Source organism: Physeter macrocephalus, chromosome 1, assembly GCF_002837175.3.
Source record: "Physeter macrocephalus isolate SW-GA chromosome 1, ASM283717v5, whole genome shotgun sequence".
Classification (NCBI taxonomy): domain Eukaryota; kingdom Metazoa; phylum Chordata; class Mammalia; order Artiodactyla; family Physeteridae; genus Physeter; species Physeter macrocephalus.
This window is the reverse complement of record NC_041214.2, coordinates 92372003-92392652: the sequence shown is the minus strand read 5'-3', so window position 1 is coordinate 92392652 and position 20650 is coordinate 92372003. Positions and strand designations below refer to the sequence as shown.

The 20650-nt window shown below is 40.7% G+C and overlaps 1 protein-coding gene and 1 pseudogene across 1 annotated transcript; both read left to right on the top strand.

The window, feature by feature from the left end:
- The first annotated feature begins 5658 nt into the window (after nucleotides 1–5658).
- LOC102979233 (SRA stem-loop-interacting RNA-binding protein, mitochondrial-like) lies at nucleotides 5659–5989 on the top strand (annotated as a pseudogene).
- A 1898-nt stretch (nucleotides 5990–7887) lies between these two features.
- CSTA (cystatin A) lies at nucleotides 7888–20233 on the top strand. Its single transcript, XM_007112172.2, has 3 exons — nucleotides 7888–8040; nucleotides 15638–15739; nucleotides 19846–20233. The coding sequence occupies exons 1-3, from the start codon at nucleotides 7975–7977 to the stop codon at nucleotides 19972–19974; spliced, it is 297 nt and encodes a 98-aa protein (XP_007112234.1). The 5' UTR covers nucleotides 7888–7974; the 3' UTR covers nucleotides 19975–20233.
- The last annotated feature ends 417 nt before the right edge of the window (nucleotides 20234–20650 follow it).

The following is a 20650-nucleotide window of genomic DNA, read 5'->3' as shown; positions in this document are numbered from 1 at the left end:
AGCTTTCTTCTTAGTTGATTTCTAGTTTCATACTGTTGTGGTCAAAAAGATGCTTGATATGATTTTAATCTTCTTAAATATGTTGAGATTTGTTTTGTGTCCCAATATACAGTCTATCCTTCAGAATGTTCCATATGCCCTTGAGAAGAATGTGTATTCTGCTGCATTTGGATGGAATGTTATGTAAAAATCTATTAAGTCCTTCTGGTCTAATGTTTCATTTCAGGTCACTATTTCTTTGTTGACTTTCTGTCTGGATGACTTATCCATTGATGTAAGTGATGTGTTAAAGTCCCTACTATTATTGTTCTGCTGTCAATTTCTCCTGTTAAGTCTGTTAATTCTGCTTTATATATTTTGTGCTTCTATGTTCAGTGTATGTGTATTAATAACTGTTATGTCTTCTTGATGAATTGTCCCCTTTATCATTATATAAGGTCCATCTTTGTCTCCTGTTACATTTTTTAGCTTGAAGTCTGTTTTATCTGATGAGATATGGCTACAACTGCTTTCTTTTGTCTTCCAGTTGCTTGGAGTATCATCTTCTACCCCTTCGTTTTGAGCCTATGTTTGTTTTTAGAGCTGAGATGATTCTCCTGGAGGCAACGTATAGTTCGGTCTTGTTTTTTAATCCACACAGCCACTCTGTCTCTTTTGGTTGTTGAATTCAATCCATTTATATTTAGGATGTTTATTGATAAATGAGGACTTAGTACTGCCATTTTATCTTTTGTTGTCTGGTTGTTCTATATCTCCATTATTTCTTTTCCTCATGTTTCTGTCTGCCATTTGGTTGGTGGTTTTCTATGATTTTTTCCTCTGTTTCTTCTTTTTTTATGTTTTGCATCTCTACTCTAGATTTATGTTGTGTGGTTACCATGAGGTTTGTATAAAACATCTCATAGATAAAATAGTCCTTTTTCTGTGATAGCATCTTATCTTCATTTGCCTATATGAGTTCTGTCCTTTTCCTTTCCCCTTTTTATTATTATTGTTTGTTATTGTTGTCTCTATCCCTTTTAAGGTTGTGATTTTGTTACCAAGTTGAAGTAGCTATAGTTATTTTTATTGATTTTTCCTCTTTAACCTGTGTGCTCTAATTAAGTGTTTAACAACCTATTCTGGATTGATGTGGTGATGTCACGCTCTCCTGGGCCAGGCCAAAGCCACGCCAGACAAAGGACAGACATTCATGGCAAATGGGCCACTCTTCTTTTTCTGTCCATGGGGGCCCTTGCCTCTCCTCCCTGCCCGTTGGTGGTGTGTGGAAGGCAGGGGTGCAGCATCCAGCTGGCAGTGCTGGGGTCCTCTGATGCAGCAGACACTGTCACTTCACCTCCTCCCCATGGTGGGGAGGGCCATCCTGCCACTGCACTGCACTCCCATCAGTCAGCATGTGAACATGTCTCACCTGGCCCCCTGTGGTGCCCATGGAGCACTCCAGGTCTCCCCTCAGGTGCCCGAGGCTGAGCGATGAGTCATTTCCCTTTCCCAGCTAGCCCCTCAGGTCTCCACTGCAGTGGTGTGTCCTGTGAGCAGCTCTCTTGGGGGTGGAGACAGAAAGGGAGGCACACCTGTCCCCCTTGCAGGGCCAGGTGCTGCCTCCTCATGGTCATCCCCACTCCATGGGGGCATGGGGGACTGGTAAGTGATCACCAGAGAGGTCGCCAAAGAATATGGGGCTGGGTGTGGTGGGAGAAACTCCTAGAGATCTGAGTCCATGCTGCTGTGTCCCATCATCTCTGCATAGTGCAGTAAACACTGGTTTACCAAACCTGTGCTTTTCTATCTCCGGGTGAGTGACCTTCCTCCCCTTTGAAGTCCCAAACCACTACCCTCCACACCCTCTTTGGTCTTTAGGAGCCAAGGGTGTTTTTCAGAGGAGGGCTTTGGCCATTTTGGCAAGTGACTTGGTTCTCTCAGCAGGGTTTCTCCCGTGGACGCATGTGTAGGGGAGCAGAATTTGCCACCCTCACCTATGTCTCTTTGGCATATTGTTTGAAGCTGGTTATTTCTTGAATTGTGGAAAGGGCTCTGGAAACCAAGTAGGAGTTGCCCTTTCATAAGGACATTTTCCATTTGTAAGGGTGACTCCCTCTCAGGACCTGGAAGAGGAGGATCACCCATTCTCTAAAAAATCTTACTGAGGACAAGGACGGCCAGAGAGGGGAAGGCACAGACTTAAATGTGTATCACAATCACCCTTGCCACTGTGTTTTTCCTGGTCACCTACCCAAATTGACTCTCTCCACCCTTGACATCCTCGTTTGTCCTTAGCTGAGAATGGTATTGAAGATGAGGGCTTCAGCCACTTTGACAAGTGAGTCAGTTTTCCTGGGACTCTCTCACGTGTTATTCAGCTTTGACCTTCTCCTGTTCATCTGTTGTCTCATGTCAATTTAATTCTTAGATCAGCCAGAAGAACCTAGAAAAGCAGAGGAAAAGCTCTTCCTCTCTGACAACACTATCGATACACTTGTCACTATGAGACACACTTGTCAAAACCTATAGAATGGGGACTTCCCTGGTGGTGCAGTGGTTAAGAATCCGCCTGCCAGTGCAGGGGACACGGGTTCGAGCCCTGGTCCAGGAAGATCCCACATGCCTCGGAGCAACTAAGCCCATGCGCCACAACTACTGAGCCTGTGCTCTAGAGCCCATGAGCCACAACTACTGAGCCCATGTGCCACAACTACTGAAGCCTGTGTGCCTAGAGCCCGTGCTCTGCAACAAGAGAAGCTACTGCAATGAGAAGCCAGCACAGCGCAACGAAGAGTAGCCCCTGCTCGCCACAACTAGAGAAAAGCCCACATGCAGCAACGAAGACCGAACGCAGCCAAAAATAAATAAATAAATATTTTTTAAAAGTCTTTAAAAATGAAAACAAACCTATAGAATGTACAACACCAGGAATGAACCCTAGGGTAAACTCTGGACTCTGGTTGATCATGAGGTGTCCACGTAGGTTCATCCATTGTGACCAAACGTTGCTCTGGTGCAGGATGTTCATAGGATAGTTGAAGAGTGCCAGGCTCTGAGCGCCTAGAGGTCATGGGGCAAGCAGGGGGGGAGCAGGGGACATAAGGGAACTCTGTCCTCTGCTCAATTTTGCTCTGAACCCTAATCTGCTCTAAAATATAATTCAGCCTATTTGAATACAAACAAGGAAAAAAAAACCTATTCTGATATAGAGTTGTTATTTTCTGATTCTGTCTATTTACTACTTTACTCAAAATTTTGTGTACTTTTGCCATTTTGTTTCAGGTAGAAGAGTTCCTTTCAATATTTCTTGTAAGGCAGGTCTAATGGTGATGAACGCTCTTGGCTTTTGTTTGTCTAGGAAAGCCTTTATTTCTCCTTCATATCTGCATATTCTTGGGTGACAGTTTTTATCTTTCAGTATTTGAGTATATCATTCCATGCTCTCCTGTCAGGTAAAGTTTCTGCTGAGAAATCTGCTGATTGCCTAATGGAGGTTCCTTTGTAGGTTACCATCCTTCTTTCCCTGGCTACCTTTAAAATTCCATCTTCATCATTCAATTTTGACAGTTTGAATATAATGTGTCTTGGAGGAGGTCTTTTTGCACTGAGGTAATTAGATGTTCTCTTAACTTAATGGACTTGTATCTATATATCCAGTTCCTTCCCCAGGCTTGGGAAGTTCGCAGCTATTATTTCCTTAAATAAACTTAAATAAACTCTCTGTTCCTTTTCCCCCCTCTTCTCCTTCTGGGATATCCATTATCCTAATACTGCCCTTCCTAATAGAGTCAAACAATTCTCATAGAATTTCTTAATTCTCTCCCCATTTACCTGTATCATTTGTACATTTCTATCTTCCTGATCACTTTCTCTCTTCCATGTGGTCTGCTCTATTTCCAATGCTTTCTGATGCATTCTTCCTCTAATTTATTGAGTTCTTAAGCTCCAGAATTTCTGTTTGGTCCCTTTTAGAATTTCAGTCTCTTTGGTAAAATACTCCTTTTGTTCATTAAATTTATTCCTGAGCTCATTGAACTGCCTTTCTGAGTTTACTTGTAGCTCGTTGAGTTTCTTCATGACAGCTGTTCTGAATTCTCAATCAGTTAGGTTGCAATATTCCATGGCTTTTTGTTTGGTTTCTGGAGAATTGTCCATTTCTTTTTGTGATACCATCTTACCATGGTTTTTCACGGTGCTTGATGAGTTTTCCTCTGCCAGTGCATTTGAAGTGGCAAACACCTTTCTTCCTTAGGTAAAGCTTTTTTTTTTCCTTGATTCTAAACAATTCACCAGATTAGTAATTAGGAGCCTTTCTTTTGTTTTTCAATAGGTGGAACTATAACACATTTCTGGTTTCTCTTACCTGAGCTGCCTCTCATTATATTGGGTTGGCCAAAAAGTTCGTTCGGGTTTTTCCAGAACACCTTATGGAAAAACCCAAACGAATTTTTTGGCCAACCCAATACTTGAGAATTGGCACTTTCCACTCTCACTGCCTCTGCCAAAGATGTCACCACGTACCCTCATTATAAATGCTTGTGCCTCCAGGTTTTCTGGTGCCTTGCTGCTTCTGGTGTCACTGATGTCACTGGTGTCACCACCTGGACTCCAGGATGGCTGGCACCTCCACCTTGTCTGGGGTTTCCTGGGTTGCAGGCTTCACCATCGCAGGCGGACAGTGAGGTAGGGGGAGCCAGGGTCACAGGCACTTTTGGGGTTATTAGGTTCATGGGTGCCACTGCTGCAGGCAGGGATCTGGATTTGCAGGCACCTCCATGGCTAGAGGGACAGGATTACAGGCCCCACTGCTGCTGCGGCCCAGCTCCCTGTGGCTGTGTGCACTGTTGGGGTTGGGAGGCCACAGGCATGTGGGCCACCTCCCCAGCTGCTACTGGCTATTCTGGGGCAGCAGGCTCAGCTGTTGCAGCCAGGGGTCCAGGAACACAGTCACTGCCTCCTCTGTTCCCACAGTTCAGCCTCCTCTATGTATTTCAGTCCACTCACTTTTAAATGTACAGATATATGGAACTTTCTGGCATCCTGTTGTGCTGGAAAGAGGAATCTTTGTTGAGTTATGGATGTTTTACCGGTTGGAAATTGAAGCAGAGAGACAAAGGGAGCGTCTCATGTGACCATGAGGCTGGATAATCTCTACAATTTTTTAAATCTATTCATCTGGGTCATTTTAGTCTTGAGCTATCATGAACAATGCAGCTACACAAGTCTTTGTTTTCACCCCTCTTAGGTAAATACCTAGGAGTGAAAATGATGGGGTGTATAGTAAGTGATGTAACCATACATTCACCCCAGCCATGGGTGGAAGCACAGTTAGCTGGGGAAGTCCAGAGCCCCAGGCCTGTACCAAAATCTGGAGATAAGCCCAAATTCTCAATATCTTCATGAGTTAAGAATCCTAATCCAAGAGTAAAATAAGACCTCGTCTGGGGACTATGCACCCCATATGGCCCAGTACAGGCAACCACACACAACCCAGCCCCCCACAAGGAAAATCTCCCATAAAAGATAATTCCTGTGGAAGATGAACTCACAGACAAGAAATATAGGGCATATGAGAATGTCAAGCTCTATAAAAATGGCCTGCAAAATTGATACCCCCCCAAAATCCAATACTACAACCTTAAAGGTACTTAAGAATAAATGTGTATTAATCTAAAGATGGAGGCTTCGGCAGCGAAGAGCGCTACGACGCTGCCAACGAACATCCGCTGGCCATTGCGTCTCTTAGAAAAATCCCTGGACTGCGGCCACGAATGAGCTGGGAGAAGACTTTGCACAATTTGGCCATGTAGGAAAGTGCACCGTACTTTTTGACAAAGAGACTGGCTTTCACAGAGGTATGGGTTGGATCCAGTTTTCTTCAGAAGAGCTTCACAATGCACTACAGCAGGAAAATCATGTTATTGATGGAGTAAAGCACCATGTTCAAACTCAAAAACCCAAAGCTTTACAAGGGGATCAAACATCTGATGAAGAGAAAGAGTTTTGAGACCATCACTGCCTATTAAAAAAAGTAAACAAAACATAAATAAATAAATGTGTGTTTAATTAATTAAATAATTAACACAGAGATATTAACTGTTGAGCTTTTCTTTTCTGCACTTCCTTGTATGTGACTCTTACCCAGTCAGTCAGAGGCATCCACACTACCTTGAAAATAACTAGGGTATATAGTAGGATAAAAGCAACATTTGCTTTGGGGCAGTTTTTGTTTCTAAAAGTAATTATTGAGAATCAAGAGGGAATATCTGAGAGTAACAGAGCATAAACTCTAGAAAGAGAACAGAAGATACACTGCTTTCCCCATGGCTGACCACTGGGGAGATTAGATAAGGATCACCTGGACTAGTTGGTGAACCGAGAGGTAAAAATAGGCTGTGACCTTGAAAAAAATTTTGAGTCCTGGATATGAGGGGACCTGACTTGAGAAGGTCACAGAAAGATGTCAAGGATTATGTGTGGCCAGAGCTGAGCCAAAGTCTTAAGATGACTTGTGGCCTCTTGAGTGAGCACCATGTCATCCACATTTGCTATTTTTCTCAATGCATAGATAAAGGCATTCCAGGGACTTCCCTGGTGGCACAGTGGTTAGGAATCCACCTGCCAATGCAGGGAACACTCTTATATTGGAAACTCTTTTGTTCCTTTTGAACATTTTTATCATGTGTACGTGTTACACATTCCAAAAACTGAATAAAATAATACAAATATTCACACAAGTTTTTCTTCTAGATCATTTGCCTGCAAAAGCCCTCACACATGTACAAAAGGAAAAAAAATGCCTCTTGTTTATAAGGGTAAAAAACTGGAAACAACCAAAGTCTTCATCAGTAGGGGAATAAATATGTAAAATATGGAATAGTATATAGCACTTAGAGGGAATGGATAAATGGTAGATAGATAAATAGAAAGAGATAAGTAGATAGACAAATAGATCTATCATAGAATAACACTTAAAGGAAATGAACTAGATTGATTTCTCTGTGTATCAACACGGAATGACTGAAAAATATATTGAGTAGAAAAAAAGCATAATATAGAGTATATATTTAACATAAAATTTAAGTAGATTTTTAAAAACACACTAAATAAAAGTATAAAAAATGGGCTAGAAGGATACCAAACTCACAATGTAGCTTACAAGTGTAGAGGGCAAGATTGGGGGTTGGGGAGTGGGGAACTTGTGATATCAATAGTTTATTTATCATTTATTTATTATATTTATTATATCAATTTTATCAATATATCAGTATTTATTATATCAATATTTATTATATTTATTATATCAATAGTTTATTTCTTGAAAACAACTACCAAAAAAATAAATAAAAGGGAAACAAATATGACCAAATGTTAAAAGTTTTAATTCTGGATGATAGGAATATAGGTATTTATTGTTTTATCCTTTGTGTTTTTCTGTATTTTAAACAGTTCTAGAAATGTGAATAAAAGTAAAATACAAACATCCAGCCAAGGTCCTCCAGATAGATCTTTTACTTTCTTTATAAAGTCAAGTCCACTTTAAACAATCAGCCTTGACATTATTAAAAAAATATTCCTTTAAAAAATAAAGGTTTTGTTAGAGGTTAAACATTGGGAAACCCTCTGGTTGTGGTTTCGGATTTCATACTTCAGATGCAACAGGATGGAACCAAAGTCAAAGAGAACGCAGAGAAGTTTGACTCTTTTTCCAGCATGACGCCTTGTACACACCCAACTTGTTCCTCCACAGCCCCTCCTTCTTGCCAGTTCCTGTTAGCATATTCTGCTGAGGAAGCAAGAAGACTTACTTCAAGACATACTCCCTTTGTCCCTTCAAGACGTATTTTCCCTTTGCCTTTTGTTCTTTGAGGAAAATAAAACATTCTATGGGTGGATCTTGTGAACAACACCTTCTTTAAAAACCAGAGCCTCCACCCTTACCTGACCACTTCAGCGCCAGCATCCTGCCCAGAAAAGACACAGTTAGCCAAAATGATATCTGGAGGCTTAACTGAAGCCCAACCTGCCACTCCAGAAATCCAGGAGATGGCTAACACGGTGAGTGGATGCAGCCCATGAAAAGGTTTGATCCCAAATCTTGGTTTAGGTTGGCCCTGTGTTAAATGTGTGGGTGAACATCAAAACCAGAACTGGGGAAATGTGTGGTTTTGTTCAGGTTTCCTTACAACTGAAAAGTTTTTCAGATGAAACCTCTGATAATTCTAACTGTGAGAGTGATCTTGAGCAAGTCATATCTCTTCTCTGAGCCTCAGGTTCCCCATTTGTAAAAGAATAATTTTTATTGGATCATCTCTAAGGCTCTTACAATGTATGATTCTAGGATTACTAATTCAGTTTCTGATGAAACTTTTCTATTCTCACCAAGTAGAGCCAACATGTAATTAAAGTCTGAAGTTGTTAACAGTTGATGAACTAGGGACTTCCCTGGTGGCACAGTGGTTAGGAATCCGCCTGACAATGTAGGGGACACGGGTTCAAGCCCTGGTCCAGGAAGATCCCACATGCCTCAGAGCAACTAAGCCCGTGCACCACAACTACTGAGCCTGCGCTCTAGAGCCCGTGAGCCACAACTACTGAGCCTGCGTGCCACAACTACTGAAGCCCGCGCGCCTAGAGCCTGTTGTCTGCAACAAGAGAAGCCACCACAATAAGAAGCCTGCGCACCACAACGAAGAGTAGCCCCTGCTCGACACAACTAGAGAAAGCCTGTGCACAGCAATGAAGACCCAATGCAGCCATAAATAAATTAATTAATTGAGAAAAAAAAAAGGACCTGCTTATGGTTTAAAAAAAAAATTGATGAACTAGACTTCAAATGCACTACAGGAAAAAAAATTTTAATAGATTGAATGAAGAGCAATATCATAAAGATGATCCACTTACAAACTTCCTACAAATTTGACTCAATGGACAATGTTTTAGTATTTGGAAGATGATTAAACTAGTAGAGAAGTGGCATAGTCTATGGTGATTCCAAAATTCATTATGCTGAAAATAGAATTCAATGTGTTTAGCAGGTTAATACATTTTTCTAAGTGTTGTCTGGTTAGCCATTACCTATATAATAAAAATTTATTGTATTGCATATTTTATGAAAAGAAAAAATATATAAATTTCTATTTTAGGTTTGTAAATGGTTGCCCTATTTTCTTGTATCATTCCTTCTTGCTTTTTCTCGCTGAAACTTCATTCTATGACACTGTTGGCAAAGATTAGCTTCTTGTGTAAGTTAAAGAGATGGGATTCTCGATGTGAGGGCACTGAGAAGCTCTCTAAGAGAGCAGATGCCTGAAATTATACCACTCATTCTGTGGGGCTAAGTATTTCCCTTTCAAAAGTTCTTTTTTAAAAAGTAGTTACTTTACAATAATGTGAATAAATATATGTGAAAGAATATTAGATCAAAAGTTTCAATTAGACACCAAGATACAAGGTGTCTTAGAAAGTGCACATTCCAAAGGATATGGTAATCCAGATGCAAGTTTTCAAAGGAAATAGCTAATAATAAATTAGATGATTCACCCATGTTAAGAGTAAAAAAAAAAAAAAAAAAGTAAATACCTTGTCACTTTTTCTTTCTTGAAGGAGGTAATATTAAGTTATTAATGCCTTCATTCAAATCCCTGTATTGTCAGTGTTTTCAAACTTCAATGTGCACACGGGTCACCTGGAGGTCTTGTTAAAAGACCAGATTTTGACTCAGTAGGTCTCGGGTGGGCCTGAGGTTCTTCATTTCTAACGAGCTCTGGTGATGCCCAGGCTGTCCATGACCTCACTTGCCTGCAGTACTAGAGATACAGGGTATTCTGAGAAGCCTATGGGAGATGGGCTTTCTAAAATCAGAGGGCGGGCAAAGAATCTCAATTCCATATGTGAAATGAAAATAACACCTCTTGCCCTTCGACCTCAGAGCCGTAAGGACTAATGAGAGCACCTGCATAAAAATGACTTGGAGGGTGGTCCAGTGGTTAGGACTCCGAGCTCCCAGTACAGGGGCCATGGGTTTAATCCCTGGTCAGGAACTAAGATTCTGCAGGCCGTGACTTGGAAATGAGAAATCAATGTGCATAGGTGAGTCACTACAATTGTTTCCTTCAGATTTTTGCCTGAATTTCATCCCTGACCCAGGAAAATCCCTCTGAGACTCTCCAGGGACCAGAGCTGTAAGGGGGCTGGGAATAACAGAAATTTGAACTATAGAAGGTAGAAGGTGCAGAAAATTGTAATGATTTTTATAAAGCCTACCTTGGTTCACCAGAATAATTTTTATTTAAGTAACAACTTAGAAGAAGGCCTTGCATTGTTAATAACACCCATCTGTGAGCCACACCTTCAATGTATACATTAAGTTGAAATTGCGTTTCTTGCTGCTCACCTTGGGCTTCAACCCTCTCAGAGAGACAGAATAAGAGATAGTTACTGAGTAGCTACCTCACCCCTGAAAGGTGCTTTGCGGTTTTGATATCCTTGTCCTCCATTCTACCTCTCATTTGATTTTTGAAGGCAGAAGAAAGGAGTTTCTCCATTCTGAAGATAACAGAGACTGGAAGGTAATGGTGGATTCAGGTACTAAAGGCTGTTAGTAGTACTTGGGTCCAGAGTACATGTGGAAAAAACCCCCTCTTCCAAAGATTCTCTATGCCCCTCTTCTTTCCTCTTTCCTATTTGGGGAGACAAGTTGTCATGAAGGAAAACAAGCCTGGTTTCTTCATTCAGAAAACATTGATTTGGGAATTCCCTGGAGGTCCAATGGTTAGGACTCTGTGCTCTCACTGCTGAGGACCCAGGTTCAGTCCCTAGTCTGGGAACTACTAAGATTCTACAAGCCACGCAGTATGGCCAAAAGAAAAAGAAAAAAGAAAAAAAAGAAAGAAAGAAAACACTGATTATGTACGCAGTACTGTGTGAATTGCTATAGGGAGAGAAGGGACATAAAAAATGTCCCTACCCTCAGAGAAATTTATAAAATAGATTGGAGAAAAGGGATACACACAAGGAAATAAAGAGCCAAACATGGCCCCATCCATAAAAAGCCATAATTAAGGAGCAAACGACTGGCCCACTGGCAAAAGCCTCTGGATCATTATGGCTGATCCATTATCTTATGCCATATGTAAAAAACCATTGGATGAGAATTCTGAGTATGTTTAAGTGCAGGAAGGAAATGTTATTTCAATAATTATTTTTAGAAATAAGGGCTATTATTACACATGCACAGATGCATACATACAAAACATACACACACACACACACACACACACACACACACACACCTAAGACAAACACGACAGCTCAATCCCATTCTTCGCACACACACACACACACACACACACCTAAGTCAAACATGACTGCTGAATACCATTCCTGGCATACACACAGATCATGATTTTTGTCTGCCAGGACACCACACAAACACCCTATCTGCATACCATTATGGACACATCCAGGAGCTTAGCATGTCATGGCTCTTACCCACAAATCTATGTTCTCCTCTCTGACTACAGCCCCCTCATCAGTCACCTCTTCCATTGTCCCCACGTCCAGAGAACCTGCCATTCATCCACACCAGAATCCTTCAGACACTCACTTCCCATCTTCATCAGAGCATGCCTAGGCCCACTCTATCACTCATCCAGCTGGATCCCATGATGGGTGGTTTCATACTCTCCTCTACCCCTGATTTCCACAACTTCATGAGCTCTGCATTCCAGTCCTCAATTAGAGGTCACTCCCCACTGCCACAACTTCCTCCTCAGCTTCTACTCCAGGTTCAGAGAACTTTGCTCAAGGAAGATGTAGAAACACAGAAAACTCACCCATTACAAATCTACAGATTCATGCCAGTGAACAACCACAGCAGGACCCTAGGGCTGCCAGGACATCCTTTCAGTCATATCCTGTTGATCCTTTTCTAGAAACCCCACAGAGGTGGATCTGGACCTTCTCTCTCCTCAGTTCCTCAATCCGTCCCATCCCCATGGCCCAACCAGATGGCGTCTCAGTTCTTTCTCTTAAAAGATTGCAGCCATCTTGTTCGAGAATGCCCTGAATTACTTATCCCCTGCTGATCTCATTCCTCTCTCCAATCTAAGACTTTGTCCTCCTTAAGCCAGGTGCCATCATTTCTTGTATACTGGGTGCCTTGCCCCATACTTCCCCTGCCCTCAAAACATGGGTGACAAATGTCCACAAACCACCTCTCACCAACCCTACTGTACTCTCATGTTGCTACCCAAACTCTCCTTTGTTACTCTCTAAAACTTCCCAAATATGATCTATCCATGCTGCCACCATTATCTTTCTATGCATTTTTTCCTAAATTATGCATAGTCCAAGTGTTTCTGCAGAATGATTACGGGTAGGGGAAAAGCCTGGGTCTTGGGTTCAGTGCGGCTTAAATCCTCAGATCCTGGAGAACTAGCAGCTTACTGAGATTCATGCTCTGCAGCAACAAGAAATGCTTGAACAGCTCTGGGGTAACTGCATTTTACCAGGCGCTCCTCCCTGGAAGCATCCTTCCCCTGGTTGGGACCCAAGTAACAAACCTACACTGTTCCCTTCAGCACCTCAACCACCACCATGCATGGCAGGCGGAGGAAGGTGGATGCCAACTGTGTTCAGCTCAAGGTCTGTCTGTTTACCACCAGACTCCAGACCACCATTCCCAGGTGCCCTTCACCCTCCTAGCACCCGTCCTGGGGGGTCTTTCAACAACAACCTGCCTTCTGAATAAGGTTTCAATGATCAGTTCCTTCCAACTCTGCCCCTTTTCCTCCTCCTCACCTGAAATCTCATCATCCCAGGTTCATAGCGTCCAACAATAGAGCAATACAAATCTGTTTTACTGGAAAGGGGGAGCAGGGCTACGGGTTATAAGTACAGTGAACCTGCAATCAAGGCACACAGTCTGACAGGTGCCAGAGCACTTACAGAAACAAACCAGGACATTTGAAATCAACTCTCTGATGGAAAATTCTGGACTTGTGGACTGCATAGATACAATGGAAAGGTTACAGATTTGGACGTGTTTCTAGGACAGATAGAAATAAAAATGTCTGATACATAGTTTTAAAAAAAAAGATAAATCAGGTACTCACTATTCAAGGCATTTAAAACTCCAAATAACTATAATCAGCAATTTTTCAACCTTTAGCAGTCATGTTCGCCTCACAGCCTTAGGTTCCTCATCTGCAAAATGAGGCTTAAATAGATAATTTGGGGTTTAGTGTAGAGATTAACCCTTCCCAGCTCAGCTCCTAACTTGACTGGTACCCAGTGTTGGCTCAAAAGAATTAGGTAGGAGGGAGCAATAAGACACTGAACTCTTCCCTTACTCATTCTCTCTGCATGCGTGTCCATTTTTCTCTTCTCTCTCCTGCACCCTACCTCTTCCCATTTCTTTTTCTTTTTTTTTTCTTCACTATTTGTTTCCTTCCTTTCTCCACTTTTCAACCTCACTTTCCATCTCAAGAAAGCAATCACATTCCTCCCATCTATTCTGAATGTTACAGGAGAAATGGGTAGTGGTCCGAGAAGTGTTTGCCCTTCAAAAATGGTCTGAGAACTCAAAGAGTTTGCAAATATCTAGATCTTTGAAAGCAATCTAGTACCCAAACTGAGGCACAAATAGAAAAGGATTCAAAATGCTTGCCCACTGATGGGAAGGACTGTGTCGCCTTGGGAGAACCCTAGATGCACTGGAGGCCTGACTAAAGCTGTATATGCACATAAAACGTTATGGGCTGGGGCTTCCCTGGTGGTGCAGTGGTTAAGAATCCGCCTGCCAATGCAGGGAACGCGGGTTTGAGCCCTGGTCCGGGAAGATCTCACATGCCACGGAGCAACTAAGCCCATGCACCACAACTACTGAGCCTGTGCTCTGAAGCCCGCAAGCCACAACTACTGAGCCTGAGTGCCACAACTATTGAAGCCCACATGCCTAGAGCCCATGGTTCACAACAAGAGAAACCACCGCAATGAGAAGCCCGCACACTGCAACAAAGAGTAGCCCCGGCTCCCCACAACTAGAAAAAGCCCGTGCACAGCAACGAAGACCCAATGCAGCCAAAAATAAATAAATAAATAAATAAACTTATTTTTAAAAAAAGAAAATGTTATGGGCAGGGAGACAACTTCCCAATAAACAAGGTGTATCCAACACACACATTTGTTTCCTTTCCCTCTAAATGATAGAAACGATTAGTGGGGGGAAAAAAGGCATAAACCCACAAACATAAAGACAACGTGAGATAGGCAAACACCTCAGCGATATCGACAAAACTTCGTGTGTGTGTGTGTGTGTGTGTGTTTTGGGGTTTTTTTTTTCGACAAAACTTTGGAAGATGGAAAACATGAACAATGTAAAATGACTGAGTCATCTGGACAGAGCATAAGCCACACAGGGGAATGTCAGAGCCAGAAGCAAGCAGATTCATGGTGCAGAACTCCAAAATGACTCAACCACTAGCAATGCCAGAAACTCAGGAAGACAAGAATGAGGTACAGGGATAAAACCAGGAGAACTGATGGAAGGTTGCTATGAGAAGCAGTTAGACTGTGCCCAGATCCTTCCCTCTCACCATCCTCCACCCTGGAAGACAAGCTATTACTGGTCCTCCACCTGGGCAGAAGATTGGGGCTTTACTCTTAGCAGAAACTGAGTCAGAGAAACCATAGTGGACACTTAGCATATCAGGCCCAGCTGAGAGCAGGAATGAGCAACCTATACTGAAAACTGGCAGATTCAGTAAAAATTTACATATTGAATTTCAGACTCTCTTACTGCCTTCTCATGCTTGGTTCAGTAATACTGGCATCTAAGCTTGTATTCCTCTGTGGTAGACAAAGTAATGGCCTTCAAAGATGTCCATGTTCTAATCCCTGAATCCCTTAAATATGTTACCTTGCATGGCAAAGGGACTTGTGGGTGTGATTAAATTAAGGGCCTTGAGATATGCTATACTATTTTTGCACCTTTGAGTCTGAAATTATTTCAAAATAAAAAAAATTTTGTAATGAAATAGTAATTACGATCTCCCATTTTTATTAATCAAAGACATGTTTACCTATTTGTAAATACATATTTAACAGATTTGTAAATCACATAAATGGAGTTCGATATAGCTTTGGTAATTTGTTTCCTCTTGTCAACAAAAAATTAATCAGTTGATTTAAGAAAGAAATGGGAAATTTTTTCAAGCCAAATTTGAGGATTATAACCCAGGAAGAACAATATCTCAGAAAGCTCTGAGAACTGTTCCACCCATTAGAAGTCAAGGCACAGGTATTTAAGTTTTTTGAGACTGAGGGCTGTACATCAAATGATGTATAGTTGACAGTTTATTTAATCCAGATCTAAGCAGCATGGTGGTGGGTCATGTGATCCCTTACAAGATAGAGGAGGGATGTTATCTTTTAAGGAATTGTCTTGTCCATGCTAGGAGCATGTTACTCTTTATGGTTGAGCAGGTATTCCTGCTGATGGGAGTGGTTTGGCTGATGCATAATGCAGATAAAAAATGCAAAGTGGGGGGAGAGGGGAGGCCAAAGGGCAGAGAAGATTTTGTTGTTGTTGTTTAAATTTCTCTTGTCTTGCCATAAAAATATGACTTTTATTTCATACTCTTTTCTTAAGATTAAACCACAGCTTGAAGAAAAAACAAATGAGACTTATGAAGAATTTGAAGCTGTGGAATATAAAACTCAAGTGGTTGCTGGAATGAATTACTACATTAAGGTTAGAGTTCAACATTCGCTTTAGCACTAAAAGATATTGTTGTATCTTTCACTTTATGTGATGTTCCCTGTCGCCCCTACTTTATAATTTGTTCTTTCTCCTTGTCCTAAATCAAGATGCCTACCTAGCATGGTACTGCCCTAGTGGTAAACTCTCAAACTTGTCAGATGATGATATATTTATATCATCTTTTTCTTGTGAATTTAGAAAGCTTTCTTATATTAATTCTTAACTTAATTTCCAGAAAATGTATAGAAAAAGATTTCAGAATTCAGAGCATGCTTAGCTTGTGGCCATGGCTTCTTCATGTGGGATCCTAGGACCCTAAAGATGTGGGGCTGGACCAGATGCTATCTTGAAGCTTTTTCCATCTCAAAGCTTTATGATTCTATATGTCTAAATTAAGTGGGTTTAAGGAATGATTTGAATCATTAGCTGGGAAAATAATTTAAGACAACTTTTGCCCTTTAAATAAGCATTTTGATTAATATAATTTAAATATATTACTTTTGCAACTCAAATAACTTGTTTCAACTTGTGGCACTATAGGTGTAGTTTGAAGCAATGGAGTATTAAAAGTATTTTAAAAAATTAATTTTATAGTTGTATCAGAAAATTAAGTGATGCACTGATCCAGTTCTAATTGAAGAAAACTTTTGTGAAGTTATTGAGAGGGAACCAATCCAACAAATCAACCATGGATATTTGGAAGCCATTTTCAACCTTTTGTATTGAGAAGATGATAATTCTCATTTAGTAAATAATTACAACAGACATTCAAATGTATTTACTTAATCTTTACTAACCTCCTTGACGAGGGTACAGTCTGGCTTATTTCTCTTTAACAAACAATTAACCACTTAAGATATAAAAATTTTTTAATGTTTTCAGTAAAAAAAATAAAATGTGTTGTTAAGCAGCTCGGCATGAAAAAATTACAAGACTGGGTCATGTGAAAAGATCAGCCCAAATTGGGAGATTGGGATTGACATATATACATTAATATGTATAAAATAGATAACTAATAAGAACTGCTGTATAAAAAAATAAATAAAATAAAATTCAAAAGTTAAAAAAAAAAAATCAGCCCAGTCCTACCACATTTGAGGTCCTGGTACATGCCAGGTGCTGGGGTGCTACACAGGGGTCAGATCCTGCCTTGTCCTCAGAAAGCAATGGTCTTGTTTCCTCCCTTCCTGCTTTCTTCACAGCTAGAAAAGAATGGTTTCTAGTTAAAAGTGGTTTTGTTCAAAGATAAGAGACATTCCATCAAAATTGGGATCATTATTTTAATAATTTATGATTAATCCAAGTACAAAAATTTCACATACTAACCAGCTCATATACTTCTTAAGAGGCCCATCAGAAAACTATCTTGGAAATTTCTTCCCTTAAGACCACAGTCCCCTTCCCTCCCTACCTCACCCTTCCATCTGCTATCAAATTTCTCCTATGGGATTAAAGTCACTGACCACAGTTTCCTCCTTATTTCCTGGCCATCTAGCTGTTGACCTCTTTGATCTGAGACACTAACTCTCTGGATTTCAGATCTGGCTGGTGATGTGACCTCCTCTTGTTTTTCTCAAGTACCTGTCAAGAGGCAGGTGGTAAAATGGAAGGATTGTAGGCTTTGGTGTCAGACAGTCCTGGGTTTGAACACTTACTCGGCTTGTTTGACTGGTTAAAACCTGTGTGATAAAAAAAAAAAAAAGGTCATGAAGAACCTAGGGGTAAGACGGGAATGGAGACGCAGACCTACTAGAGAATGGACTTGAGGATGTGGGGAGGGGGAAATGTAGGCTGTGACAAAGTGAGAGAGTGGCATGGACATATATACACTACCAAACCTAGAATAGATAGCTAGTGGGAAGCAGCTGCATAGCACAGGCAGATCAGCTCGGTGCTTTGTGACCACCTAGAGGGGTGGGATAGGGAGGATGGGAGGGAGGGAGACGCAAGAGGGAAGAGATATGGGAACATGTGTATATGTATAACTGATTCACTTTGTGAATCAGTAAAGCAATTGTAAAGCAATTACATTTACAATTACATTGTAAAGCAATTACACTCCAATAAAACAGGAAAAAAGTAATAAATAAATAAATTAATTAATTAATCTTGTCTTTATATCATAAGCACAAAAAAAAAAAACAAATCTGTGTGATCCACAGCCCCTCATCTTCTCTGAGCCTTAATTCCTTTAGCTTCACAACATGAATAATAATAACCTACTTTGCAGGGTGTTGTGCAGAATAAATGAACTAGAAATTTACTAAGCACTTATGGGGACTTCCCTGGTGGTCCAGTGGATAAGACTCCATGCTCCCATTTCAAGGGGCCCAGGTTTGATCCCTGGTCAGCGAACTAAGAGTTAACATGCCACAACTAAAGATCCCGCATGCCTCCACGAAGATCCAGTGTGCCGCAACTAAGACCCAGCACAGCCAAATAAATAAATAAATATTTTTTTAAAAAAATAAAAGAAGTTTACTAAGCACTCACAATGTGCCAGGCACTGTCCTAAGAGCTGGGCATGTATTATCTCATTTAATCCTCTCAACATGTCTATAATTATGATCATTTCCTTTGTGTTGCTGTTAAGAAAATTGCCCCCTGGGGAGGTGAACTAACTAACAAAGGTCACAATACTATAAGGGCACAGCCAGAATTTGAACCCAAGTAGTCTGATACTTACCTATTAGCTGTGCTGCCTCTAATAATGTATGCAAAAGCTGGTGCCCTGTTCCAAGCACAGAATAAATGTTTTTGAAATGTTACCCCATAGAGTGAAACTAACACAGATGCTGAAGTTTGGCTTTGTCACTTATTAGCTGAGAGATTTATGGAAAATTACTTAATCTCTCTTAATCTGCTCTGCATCTGTAAAATGGTCCTTGTTCCACCTTTCTTCTTGCCTGGAACAAAATGTAAATATAATCAAGTATATAAGATGGTCATCATAGTGTCTGACTCATGGTAAACATTTGATAAATGATATTTATTAAAATTAGTTTAGTTACATTTATATATAAAGAATGAACTAGTGGTTACCTGTGAGGAGAGGGAATGTGGGAGGGGCAAGATAGGGGTAGGAGATTAAGAGGTACAAACTACTAAGTATAAAATAAATATGCTACAAGGATATATTGTACAGCACAGGGAAATAAAGCCATCCTTCTATAATAATTTTTTTAAATAAAATAAAATTAGGTTAGGAAAGGACATCAGAGTGCAATAAATATTATTCAAAGACAAAACTTTTACTGTCTGAACCAAGAACAAAAGTGGAAATTCTTACCATAGTATTCTAGGTCCCAGATTCATGCCCAGATTACCATTTCAATCTTCATACCAATGATTTCCCAGCAAGATCCCTTTATTTCAGAAGGGAAGCTAGACTCTACACCCCTGGGCCCTGCTCAGTTTTACCTATGGACATTTATAAAGCAAGTTCTAATATAGATATGGGAACCACACATCCCAAATTCTCTAGGGCAATTCTGATTTTCTTCTCCTTGCTCAAACCATGTGACAAATAAAGTATTCCAATTTGGGAGTCGGAAAATGGAAACACCAAAAAGATCACTTGTTTTCTTTTTTTTTTTTTTTTTTTTTTTGTGGTACGCGGGCCTCTCACTGTTGTGGCCTCTCCCGTTGCGGAGCACAGGCTCCGGACGCATGGCTCACGGGCCCAGCCGCTCCGCGGCATGTGGGATCTTCCCGGACCGGGGCACGAACCCGTGTCCCCTGCATCGGCAGGCGGACTCCCAACCACTGCGCCACCAGGGAAGCCCCTGTCACTTGTTTTCTTGATCTGTGCATCTTTGAAAATGAAATGCAACTCTGGACTTTCATTTGTGCACAGAATATAGTAAACGATAAAATAATATAAACCTAGGACCTATGTCTCTTGCCATGCCTTTAGCCTGCCCTTTCTCTCATAAAATAACATGGAAGGTTGATGTAAACTAAGGGTCTAAGAATGGTGGTCTAGGAATGCTATTCCAAAAAAGCTTATTGCAGCTAAATCTTTATAGGTCTGTAGATCTTTCATTTGACATGGATCCGTGTGAATGAATCTCCTTTTTCTTTTTTTTAACTTCCAGATACAAGTAGGTAATGATCATTATATTCACGTAAAAGTATTCAAAAGCCTTCCTCAACATAATACGGCTTTGGCACTTACTGGCTACCAGGCTGACAAAAGCAAGGACGACGAGCTCATGGGCTTCTAGCGGCATGTTCTGAAAGCAATCGATTCTTTCCACTGTCTCCTGATTAATGACCCCTGCTAATAAATGTACTATCAATAAAGAAGTATTCCTTTTCAGATAAATTAATCTCTTCCACTAGCTCTCGTCTATTTTATATAAGAGTAAAATTACTTTTTCTTTCTCAAAATCAATGTTATAGCTTGAGAGTAGAAATTCCATACACACTGATGTCAGTTGGAAATCTTAGAAAAATTACTGAGGCCTAATGCAACTAGCTAAAGGATAAAACCACACCACTCCCACCATTGGCAGGCCAGATCTTGGGTTATCAGTGCCCTGGGGCTGCTGAGAATTCAACACTCCACCTCTACCCTCACATTTTAAAATTAAATCAAGTATTTTATTAAGCATATTTATATTTTAAAACAATCTCAAACCTACAGATAAGTTGCCCCCCCCCAAAACTTTTTTCCTGGACATTTGAGAGTAAGTTATCTACAATGATGTTCCACCACCAACAAATTTTGCATTTTGCACCTCCTACAAATAAGTACATTCTCCTGAAAAACTGAAATATAACCACTAAAATCAGGAAATTAACACTGAACCTGGAACCAAGCAAGACCCTGTGGGGCTCCTGGGCACCAAAGCCTTTCTGTGTCCCCTGTTTCTTGTTTGTAGGAAATAGGCTTCATTC